General features: G+C 35.3%; 1 protein-coding gene across 2 annotated transcripts in view; it reads right to left on the bottom strand.

Annotated features, from left to right (window-relative positions):
* PCCA (propionyl-CoA carboxylase subunit alpha) overlaps positions 1-12835 on the bottom strand; it is a 393065-nt gene that overhangs the window by 122740 nt on the left and 257490 nt on the right. For both annotated transcript variants that reach the window (XM_088021889.1, XM_028112036.2), the window contains exon 19: positions 12375-12477. In XM_088021889.1, coding sequence (XP_087878015.1) covers positions 12375-12477 — 103 coding nt within the window. The remainder of the gene's footprint in view (positions 1-12374; positions 12478-12835) is intronic.

Raw genomic sequence — 12835 nt, 5'->3', positions numbered from 1 at the left:
CACCCTCAACAGACAGACAAATTCTATGAGGAGGGAAATATCATCTCTCTTGATTCCTGTTGGCTCTCTAGGACCTATGTTGTAGGAGGTATTCAATAAAAAGCCATTAAACTATATTACAGCTGAAATGACAAATGTATAATGGCTCTAAGTAGATCAAAATTCATCTAATGGTTGAGTCGCTCAGCAAAGGCATGTTTAATGGTTGGCTTCACTGTTCATTTATAAATAAGTGTGAGGGGCCAGTAATATAATAAAATGAATAAAATAACTTTTAGTAAGTTGTTGTGGTAGAAATGTTGTTAGCAGTGCCCTTAACAGGCTATTAGACTACAGTGAATTACTTATAAGGGCTTATAAAGCTGAACCGACTCAACCTGAACGCCTCGTGTCTGAAATAAAATCAAAGTTTTATTCTAAATAAAATGCTTCAGAAAGTGGCTGAAACCAGGGTATAATATTAAAAATCACCAGAAGTCTTAATTATAGTGTTTGCCAACTTTAATATGGTAACAACCAATACCATACAGTGTTTTCCATTTCCAAAGCAACTGGGATTTTATAATGAATTTTTTCTTCCTTTAGTCACATAACAAGTTCCTTGACTCTTGAGCACAACATGACAGTCATTCAAGAGGGTACAGGTGCAACTGTGCACCCAATTAGACAAGCAATTTTCCAGATTACATGGGCAGGAGCCTTACCTTTTTATGAAAATTCAGTCCTGTGGTTCAGAGGTACGGTACCATACCCACTGAACAAGGGTGCATTTGAAAAGTAAACAGGTCAAGCTGTGCAAGTTACTCTTCAGACTTGATTTCTCTACAGCCTCATTTACCTGACCCCCTTCTATCAGACGTCAAGCTGATTTGGAGGAGTTGGCTTTATTTGTTTTTATTTATCTATTTTTTGGAGATGGCTCTGAAAGGATATTCTTTAGCTTGAGGCAAAGAAGTCACATTGAAAAGCAAGTTACTTTGGGGCCTTCTTCCTTAAACCAAGAGGAGCAGAGAATAATTCCATTCCACCACTGATATTTTAGGACTGATGAAATTACTATGAATTCTGGGACCCTGAGCAAAACTTCTGCAGTGAGTTCTCACTACCTTTTGCTATTCGCAAGACATTCATCTCTCTGGCTCTTCTATATAGTAACCCCTCTGCACAGCTGACACACCTGAAGAAGGAAAAAAGAGGAAGCTGTTGGAGGGGCTGTCCAAATCTATCTGACTCGATCTCCTTTCTCTCACCCATGTTACCATCCTTCCTTTGCTTTTTCCAGTCTCTTAATTCATATTAGATCAGCCTGTTAACATAGCTTACTAAGTGATCTCCAGCAACTACCTTCAAGTTGCAAGTGCTAGCTGAATAACTGTTCTTTAAGAACATTTCCATTTTATCACCAAAATGAGTGGCAAATTTCTCCTCTGGTTGGTTGGCTTCTCTATTGACTTTACTTGTGGTGGTTTTTATTTTTTGCAGAAATATTTAACATTTTTTAAGCATAAACTTATTTTCCTAGCAATTTTTTCTCAAATGAAAAAATAACTTTATCAAGAAAAATGTTTTTGCCAAAGTGAAAGAATTTCATGTTTATACAATATTATGTTTTCTGGGGAAAAAATTCATTAACAGAGAATATTTTCCCCAAATAGGATAATATTTTTGCTAATTTGTCTAGCATACTTTTTAAAACCGGCGACGGGGGGTAGTCTAAGTGAAAAAATTACCTATTAAAAAAAGTAGTTTACATGATCATAACACTGAGTCGCTGTTAAAAGAAAAAGATTTTTAAGTTTTATTATTTTTAAAGATCATTTACTTATTTGACAGAGAGCAGGGAGCCCAATGCGGGGCTCCATCCCAGGACCCCAGGATCATGATCTGGGCTGAAGGCAGATAGATGCTTAACTGACTGAACCACCCAGGTGCCCCATTTTTAAGTTGTAAATATAAAATATTGCATAACTTCAAAAACTTACCTCAATTTTATGTCACTTATCATGTACTATATGTCAATTTTCTAAATAGGAATGAAGTCCTTTATTACAAGCACCTAAGAGTACTATGATATTCATTTTAAAATACTACTTCCAAAATGTTCTTTGCATTTTCTGTCTGCCTACTGTGCACTTAAGCCATAGATAATTTTTTAATAAAAAGCCTACAGTAGGCATATATGTAAAAGTGAACTGACCTTGTTTGCTGCTGTCATTTTCATGTTCAAAAATACGACTCTACTCTAAAAACTGACCATAGAGGCAAAAGGACAGACAGAATAATATTGTATTTTATTCTAGGAAGGGTATTTGAAAATTATTTCTTTAAAAGAACCATGATCTTACCATGTCCCTATAAAAATTCTAGTAACTACATGATTTGGCATTACTTTCTACTCTACAAAGGGGATAAAAGAAACATTTATGATATAAAATGCAAGTATAAATTCTTATTGAAAACATAAAGAAAGTATTATTTTGTACACAAAATTATTTGTTGATAAATACTAACTTCATTTAATTCTTAATCTTTATGAAAATATTCCATTAAAATACTTTACTAGTTGTACTTAAAACCACATTTTTAAAGTGTTCTCTAAATAACTTTGATGGGGGGCACCTGGCTGGCTCAGTTCTTAGAGCACGCAAGTCTTGATCTCGGGTTTTTAAGTTAAAGTTATTTAAGTTCGAGCCCCCATGTTAAGCGTAGAGATTACTTAAAAATAAAAAACTGGTGGGATCTTTTCTTTCTCCCCGACCCTGTTTTCTTTTTTTTTTTTTTTTTTAAAGATTCTATTTATTCATTTGACAGAGAGAGAGAGAGAAAGAGAGGCAGGCAGAGGGAGAGGGAGAAGCAGAGTCCCGGCTGAGCAGGGAGCCCAACGCAGGGCTAGATCCTGGGGCCCTGGGATCATGACCTGAGCCCAAGGCAGATACTTAACCGAATGAGCGACCCAGGCACCCCTGGTGGGATGTTTTCTTAGTCAAGAAGTCTAGAACAAAATAGATGGTGGTAGAACAAATGGAAAAGGGTTAGCTATAGTAGAGTAAGAAACTCTCAGACAATCTGTATGTAATTATTTCTTATTATGCATCCATATGTAATTATTATTTTTTATTCTTATGTTCATCACCATTTTCTCTGTTTGGAAAGAAAACTATAGGGTGGTAATTTCAATGATATGAATCCTAAAAAACATTTCCCTCCCTCCACCACAGGCATCTAAAGATGAGACAATTTTACATCAACCAAATCAAGCATTGTTAAGAATACAAAATGAAAGCTCTTTTAGACGCAAAATCTTATTTATCTCAAATCCTGTATTGCTCTTGAATATTATTACTAACTTGGATAAAACTGTAAAATCACTGCTAAAACTCAAAATTTTGAATTTTAACACCGATTTGAAAAACACATTAACATTTACAGGAGGTAATAAGATACTAAAAATGCTTCCTAATAGCTATTCCTAACCAAGTATTCCTGAGTGTGTACTTTTCACCCCAGGGTACAGTGTATATATAATACTGGTGTACATTTTTGTGCTTTATTTGTGTTCCTGTCATACCTTCCATGATTCCTTATACAGTCCAACTGCAGCCTTAACTTTTAGCATATCCCAAAGAAAATTCCCTTTATCATGTGACAGAAGTATTCTGGTTAGAAATAAATGCATTATTCCTTGTAATTTTCCATGACAGTGCTACTATTTCTCAGAATTTTGTCTAGCAAAACTACTTTCTAAAATGAGATACAGAGAGGTACTAGTGCGTGGGCCTTGGACTATCGTGACCTTGGTTTTATCTTGGATTCTAAGCTCACAAGTTCTGTGGCTTTGGCTACTGAGCCTCCATCTGCACACCAGGCTAGTTACATCTGCCTTCAGTCTTCCTGCTACCTCATTTGGAGATAAAGTATGTACGGTGCTTACCACAGCGCCTGGGACAGGGTCCATCTTCAATACTGTAGACCAAAGTAATCAGCTGCTTCATGAAAATACCTTTAAATAGGCTAAACTCAGTATCAAAAACAATAATGCAACTAGAACAAGACAGGGAAACCCCTTCCTCACTCTGTGGAAAACAATTAATTAAAAAATTAAGGAAGCACACACTTCCATAGTAAGAAATTAAAGTTATCTCTAGAAGATGTCTCTGATTTTTCATTAAACTTAGCTTGCTACCACGTGTCTGTGCTTTGCCTTGCCTATTTATAGCACAATTTCCAAGGCGAGTCGTGACTTATATATAAATCACGTTCTAAGCTATTACTCACTAGTCATCTCCGCCAAGGAGGACTTCTTCACCTTCGCCAAGATCCTTCCTTGCCCCCAGTCAGTTGAGTGCTCTATTCCTTTATCTTTCTCACGGATTTAACTGGTTGAAGGCACCTTTATTATAGCATTTTTCACTGCATTTTAATTACTTCCAAGTTTCCCTTTACCATCATAAGTAGAGATTGTTTACATGGCTGTCTCCAAGGCAAGCTGCCTTTAATTCATCTTTTTTTCAACATAATCTCATATTCATATTAGCAACTTTTCATTGCTTCCTTGGGATAGATTTCTAGAAGTGGAATCAGTAGACCAAAGAATATGAACATTTGATAACATCCATGTTATCAAATTATTTTGTTATCAAATTATTTTGTAGAAAGGGTAAAGGGATATATATATTCCCATTTAATTCACCTCTGAGTTGCTCAGAGCTCAGCAATTATTATTGGAAAATTTATTATTTGAAGTATTTAGAAGGTAAAACATATCCACCAGAGTAATAAGTATATAATTAATTCTAAAAATACTTGTTTAAATATTCATGATTAAATACTTATGACAGAATTGCATCAGGGATGCTTGGGTGTCTCAGTTAAGCGTCCAACTCCTGATTTTGACTTAGGTCATGATCTCACGGTTGTGAGATAAAGCCCCCCCCAAACCCCAGGGGCTCTGCGCTGGACAAAGAGCCTGCTTAAAAGATTCTCTCTCTCCTTCTCCCTCTGCCCCTTCCCACCTCCTCCCCCCTGCTCTCAATCACTCTCAAAAAACAAAAAACAAACACAAAACAGCATCAAGGCTCTGGATAACCCAGATGTTTAAACTTTTAAGGAAATGCCAAGCTGTTTTCCAAAGTAGCTGCACCATTTTACATTTCCACCACCACCGTATGAGGGCTCCAACTTCTATGCGTCTTCTAATACACGTGACACTATCTATTTTATTACAGCCATCCTAGTGGTGTGAGGTGCTCTCTCAATGCAGTTTGGATTTGCATTTGCCTGATGAATAATGATGTTTAAGTATCTTTGTGTATGCTTACTGGCAATTGTATATATGCTTTTAAGAAATGACTATTTAGATACTTTGCCCATTTTTATATTGGGGTTTTTTTATTACTAAGTTTTAAGTTTTCTTTATGTTTTGTTTTGGTTTTGAGAGAAAGCGTACGTGCAAGCAGAGTGGAGGGAGGCAAAGGGAAAAGAGAGAAAATCTTAAGCAGGGGGCACCTGGGTGGCTCAGTCGTTAAGCGTCTGCCTTCAGCTCAGGTCGTGATCCCAGGGTCCTGAGATCGAGCCCCGCATCGGGCTCCCTGCTCAGCGGGAGGCCTGCTTCTCCCTCTCCCACTCCCTCTGCTTGTGTTCCCTCTCTCACTCTCTCTCTCTGTCAAATAAATAAATAAAATCTTAAAAAAAAAAAAAAAGAAAGAAAATCTTAAGCAGGTTCTGTGCCTAGCATGGAGCCTGACGTGGGGCTCAATCTCATGACCCCTGAGATCATGACCTGAGCCAAAATCAAGAGTCAGATCCTTAACCAACTGAGCCACCCAGGCACCCCAGTTTTTTTTTTATGTATTTTATATACGAGTGCTTTACTGAATATATGATTTGCAAATATGTTTTCTCATTCTGTGGTCTGTCTTTTCAATTTCTTGTTAGTATCCTTTGAAGCATAGTTTTTAATTTTGACAAAGACCAATTTATCTATTTTTTCTTTTGTTGCTTGTGCTTTGTCATATCTAAGAAACCACTGTCACATGCAAGGTCATGAATATGTACCCTTATGTTTTCTTCTAAGAGTTTTATCTCTCACATTTAGATCTTTTGTCCCTTTTAGGTTAATTTTGGTATATTAACTCAATATGAGATAGGGATCAACTTTATTCTTCTACATCTCGATACCCTCTTGTTCCAGCACCATTTGTTGACAAGATTATTCTTTCCTTCATTGAATTACAATGGCATTTTTGTCAAAAATCACTTGAACACACATGCAGGGATTTAGTTCTGTATTCTCAATTCTCTATCTTTACGCAAGTACTAGACTGTCTTTACGAGACAATTTTGTTGCAGGTTTTGAAAAGGGAAACGGAGTTCTCCAACTTTGTTCTTTTTTTAAAGACTGTTTTTGCTATTCTGGGTCCCTTAAGTTTCTACATAAATTTTAGTATCAGCTTGTCACTTTCTGGGAAAAAAAGGCTGGATTCTCGAAGGAATCACATTGCAGGAGTAGAACAATTTAGGAAATACTGACACCTTAACAATACTAAGTCTTCCAGGAATATGAGATGCTTTCTATTTATATTTGGATTTCCATTCATTTCTATTTCAATAGTTTGTGGTTTTCACAGTATAAATTTGTACTTCTTTTGTTCTTCATTCTTTTGATACTCTTGTTAATGGAACTGTTTTCATAATTTTATTTTTGGATTGTTCATTGCAAGTAAGTAGAAATGCAACTGATTTTTATATATTTATTTTGTATTCTGCACCCTTCCTAAACTTATTATTTGTAATAGTTCCTTAATGGATTTCTTAGGATTTTCCACATACAACAACATGTCATCTACAATATAGATTTTTATCATTTTCACCAGTTATAGTTGCTTTGCTGCACAAAACTGCTGTTTCAGAAGTGGATAAATTTTATCAATATATAATTTACTTTAAATTGGAAGAATGAAAAGATTCTGACTATAATTCAAAAATGAGCAAAATTTTATGGCTATCAAAAAGGAAAGTTTTGACCTTTCCGTAAGAAGCAAAAAATAATAATAAAATCTCATTTAGGAAAATGAACTGAAAAGAGTTGTTTTTTTTTTAATGAAAACAATTTTCATTTTCCTTGACCATGCTAAATGTTACTTTTGATCATTTATATTTTTCTTTTCAACTATTAACAAAAATTACATTGCCATGCCAAAATCCCTTAGTTTAAGGATTCTGGTTATTCTTAAGAAGTAGTTTACATGATCTTTAGAAAAATTTCAATCAGTGGCTCACTGTAACAAAGGATATCTAAATCACTATCAAGGGTCATATATAACTGTTCTTTATTATTTCTGCTTATTTGTAGTTAACATAAATACCAGGCAAAGGAAAATTTAAGTGCACGTACAGTGCTCCTTTTTTCATCTTTAGGAAGCCTGAATTCCTGAGCAAATTTTCTTCGCGTCAAGAGTACTCTAATAATTTTCTTCCAAGTGCATTGTTTTCATTGTGAATTTAGGCCATCATCTTAAAGATAACAAATGCATTAATCTTTTCTTTTATCATGAACTATTTTGACCAGTTTCATACTACAAAGAGTAAAAGAGAATGGAAAATACCTTGGGAATCCAGTAGAGAATCATGAAATAAATATAAGTAAAACTGTTTGTTTTTGGTTTTATCATATTAATATAAAAAATATTATTTCAACTTTGTATTGAGCAAATTTTATACTTAATTCTGCTATTCATTCTGACCCTTATATTCAGTACCAAAGTCCTAAAACATAAAATTTCACCCCATCTACTACTCCTTCACTTCACTTTTCCCTCTACCATGCTTCCTTCATTTCCCCAAAGTTTCATCCTTCCTGCTTTTAAATTTTATCAAAAATACTAATCTGTTTATGTATTTTTTTAAAACTTTTACATAACATAAAATTTACTAGCTTAAGCATTTTAAAGTGTACAGTTTAGTGGTATTAAATACATGCACCTTGCTTTGCATCAATCACCACTGGCCCTCTCCATCGTCTTCCATCCTGCAAAACTGAAACTCTACGTCCTTTGACTAGTAACTCCCTGTTCCCCACTCCTCCCAGCCTCTGGCAACCACCATTCCATGTTCTGTCTATGAATTTAACTACTCTGTGTACTGTGTGATTTGGAATCAGACAGTATCTGTCCTTTTGTGTCTGGCTTATTTCACTGAGTACAATGTCCTCAGGGTTCGTCCATGTTGCAGCACAGGTCAGAATTTGGTCAGAATTTCTTTTTCAAGGCTGAATAATATTCCTTAAGAGGTATACACCACATTTTGTTTATCTACTTATCCATCAATGGACATTTGGGCTGCTTCCACTTCTTAGCTATTTGGAACAATGCTGCTTAACAATGGGTCTGCAAATGTCTCTTCAAGACCCTGATTCCGATTCTTTGGGGGTAAATACCCAGCAGTGGTATGGCTGGGTCATATGGGAATTCCACTTCTAATTTTGGAGGAACCACCAAACTGTAAACTGTCTTCGCAGCAACGCCACCATTTAACACTCCAACCAATAGCTACATGGGGACTCCAATGTCTCCACAGCCTCACCAACTCTTACTATATTTTGTGTTGTTTTTTTATCATAGCCATCTTAAGAACTGCGAGTTGGTGTCCAATCGTGGTTATGATCTGCATTTCCCTAATGATTACTGATGCTGAGCATATGTCCATGTGCTTACTGGCCATCTCTATATCTTCTTTGGAGAAATGTTTATTAAAGTTCTTTGCCCATTTTAAAATCAGGTTGGTTTTTTGGTTTTATTGCTGTTGAGTTACTGGAGTTCTTTGTATATTCTGAATAATAACCCCTTGTCAGGTACACGCTAATATCTTCTCCCAATCTGTGGAATACCTTTTCACTCTGTTGGCTGTGGACCTTTGATGCACCAGTTCTGTTTTGTTGTGGGGTTTTTTTTTTTTTTAAGATTATTTATTTATTTGAGAGAGAGCACAAGCAGGGGGAGCAGCAGACAGAGAGGGAGAAGCAGGCTCCCCGCTGAGCAGGGAGCCTGATGCAGGACTCAATCCCAGAACCCTGGGATCATGACCTGAGCCGAAGGCTGGAGCTTAACTGGCTGAGCCATCCAGGCGCCCCAATGCACCAGTTTTAAATTCTGATACAGTCTAATTTATGTTTTCTTTTGTTGCCTGGGCTTTTAACATCATGTCCAAGAAATGATCATCAAATTCAATGTCATGAGACTTTTCCCAGGTTTTCTTCTTACATTTAGGTCTTTGATACATTTTGAGTTAATCTTGTATATGGTGTAAGGCAAGAATCCAACCTTTTTCATGTGGATATACAATGTTCCCACTACTATTTATTGAAAAAACTCTCCTCTCCCCCTTTGAATTGTCTTGGCATTCCTATCAAAAATCATTTGACCATATATCCAAGGGTTTATTTCTGGGCTCTCAATTCTATTCCATTGATCTATGTGTCTGTCTTATGCCAGTACCACACCATTTTGACTACTACAGTTTTGTAATAAGTTTTAAAATCAAAAAGTGTAAGCCTTCCAACTTTGTTCTTTTTTTTTTTCAAAATTGTTTTGGCTATTCGGGGTCCCTCCCTTAAGATTCCATATGAACTTTAGGATGGATTTCTCTATCTCTGCAAAAATTCAGTTCGGATTTTGGCAGGGATTGTACTGAATCTGTAGATTGCTTTGGGTAATACTGACATCGTAACGACATTAAGTTTTCCAACCTATGAACACAAGAGAACTTTCCCATGTTTGTCTCTTCTTCAATTTCTTTCAGCAACATTGTGTAGTATCTCATGTACAAGTCTTTCTCCTCCATGGTTAAGTTTATTCCTAAGTGTCTTATTTTTTTTGATGCTGTTGTAAAATGGAATTGTTTTTGTGTTGTGTACTTCAAAATTTTACATAAATTGTATCATTAAGTACTTATTATATTTTCACAACTTTTTTACTATTATAGTACACACATGCATACTGAAAGTGTAACAATATGTACCAGGAGGACACTTAGCATCTGCAGGCTAGTCACTTCTGGAGAGGAAGAGGGTGGAATGGGATGGAATAAAGAAGGGATTTAGCTGTAACTATGAATTTTTTTCTTTTTTAATAAGAGACCTGTGTAGAATATTTGTACATTTGTTGTACTTTCCTCATTTGAAATATCTTATAATTTAAGTTTTTGTAATTAAAATAATTCTGAAAATGTGGGGTATCTGAAGCATTAGTATAGTCATATAACTTTGCCAGTACTACTTCTGGGATCATTAACCTAGACAGTCATCTCTAGGACAATTAATTTTTTCTTGATGTGGCAGTGGGTGAAAACCAATAGTCACAGCTCTTCCCCTGAGACCCTAAAAGCAGAGGTTTCACACTATTAAAAACTTCATACCAATGAGCTTTTACTTAGTCTACACTATTCACCTTGCTCTTTTCAGTAAGACTCATGTCAAATGAAGCTCAGTCCAAATATGCTTAGAAAAAAAGTACACACTATCAGGAGTACTTGCTTTTCATTGGGTCTGATACTTCTGATAGCAGCAAAGCCAATAAATGGGGGTAGTAGTTATTGATACTATATATCAAGGTGGGTATTTTTCAGGAAATTTTTAATGGAATAATTTTGATGTGTTTTTTTAAATAGCCCTACTGTTCTCATGAGCTAAAAAGTAAAGCAAGAGGTAATTCTACAGGAAAAAGTCAAAGGCACCACTTGAGCTGATGGTCTTTAGTTTTTCAACATGGAATCTGAAACAAGCACAAAGAAATAACAGCTCTAAGAAGTAATCTGAGCAGTTTTCTTATTAAGGCAAGGCACTGCTTAGAAAAACACTGTATTAGAGGATCAGATGAACAGTAACACTTCAGGGTGACTCAGTATAGAACTGAAAATTATGCTAAGTCTACATTTTTGTAAAGTTAACCTTCCCCAAGGAAAATACAATACTATAATATTTATACTCTTCACTTCAATACATATAATATGCTATTCAACCTGATGTACACTTAAGTTTCCATTTATAAAGCTACTTTTTTAAATGATCATATGGAAAGGAGGAATGTAAAGAATCACATAAGTCAATCACAAAACACACCATAAGACATTTGTTTAACTACACCGTAGTTTCATTTTAAGAGAGTTGACTGAAATACCTTTTAGGAACAAATGCTTTAGCAATTTTGGCATATAGAATGAATCACAAAATTTAAAGACAACCAATGAGACTACCCTTAATTCACGAATTAATCTCATTTACTTGTGACTGACTACCACATAAGAATGTCAGCTTCTCCAGTGTAACAGCCTAGCACTTAACTAGCACACAGTAGGTATGTAATAAGGATATGCTGCAGAAATGAATACTCCTTAACTCTCGACTTGTGGTATTTTCTATCAGGAAACTGCCACCAGAGGGTGCCTGGCTGGCTCAAGTTGGTAGAGTACAGGAGTCTGCACCTGGGGGTGGGGAATTTGAACCCCACATTGAGGGTAAGCTTTGTGTAAAAACAAAGAAACGAAACTACCACCATATACCTCAGCCTCACCAGGTTTTATTTCAGTGAAATTATATTATTTTAATTTTCATATCCTGTTCAAATCTTTCGATTTTTCCACACAACAAAATGACATTTCATTACAACTTAGCCACAAGAAGAGATATGTAGATTAATAAAATATTCACTGTACTAACTACATAGCAGTTTCTGTGGGTTCATGCTAAAAGCAAAAAAGGACACAAGCTAACCTTTCATGGTATTTTTTCTGGCAATCTCAAATCACAGTATTTAAACATATCATTCATACCACAGTATAAACACTAAATCTTAATGTAACATTGTTCAGTATAGACTGGAATTAAACTAAAGCAGTTCTATCATGGGTACTATCCAAGGGGTTTAAGTTCCTTTGAAACAAAAGGAATGTCACCACAAGGTAAATTTAGCCTCAAGAATGTCTCACACAACATGAAGTCTCAAGAAAATGTTATATAGGCTTCAGATTACTTGTTTTAAAAAGAATGATTACCTACCACAGCTATCATATGTTTGGAATTATACTTAAAGATGCTCTTCTCTGTGACAAAAACAAAAGTATTACTTCTCAATAACAAAAGGAAAATGAATCAGGTGTCAGGAAGTGGGTTTAGAATGTGCCTAAATCTCAGGATATATTTCCTAATTAACGTGAGATAATAAAAACTGCCATTTACATTCAGGTTCCTAAAGAAGATGAAACAAATACATAGCTATGTTACAGATTCAAAAGATGACAGTCGCTGAATAGGTTAAAAATTGCTTTAAATATTCACAGATAATTTCAAGATTGCCAAAAAATAATGAAGAAATGAAACTCACAGAGAATGTTGGCCCACTGTTTGATGCTATGACAGTATGAACTTCATCATGCAATTTTATTGACAGCTCCCAGTTAGCCACTTGTGGTTTAATAATAGGCACTCTGAAGAAGAAAAAAAAAGACTGTGCTTCAGAACATTATTTTAAAAGGTTCTATCCTTGGAAAAAAGCTTTCAGATTTAAACTAGAGCAAGTGAGAACAAACAAAAAACACACATTCATTCCGAGGACAACAGCAATCATTTTGGGATAACGGTGGTACCTCCATCTACTCAAAGTACCATCATCTCTACTACGAATTTGAGTTGCTTAATTGTGACAGTCTTTCAAAGATTAACTTTATACGATATTAATTTCTTTTCAATATTTGGTTACTGTTTCAGACAGTTTTAAAAATTTACAATGTTAGTCTCTTATTTTTCTGGGTTTATTGAGTTATACTTGGTATCCAAAAAAAACTG

The sequence above is a fragment of the Eumetopias jubatus genome, unplaced genomic scaffold (genome assembly GCF_037043125.1).
Source record: "Eumetopias jubatus isolate StellerSeaLion01/CBP00866 unplaced genomic scaffold, mEumJub1_p1.0 scaffold_3, whole genome shotgun sequence".
Lineage (NCBI taxonomy): Eukaryota > Metazoa > Chordata > Mammalia > Carnivora > Otariidae > Eumetopias > Eumetopias jubatus.
The sequence above is the reverse complement of the archived record's forward strand: the minus strand, read 5'-3'. Positions and strand labels throughout refer to the sequence as shown.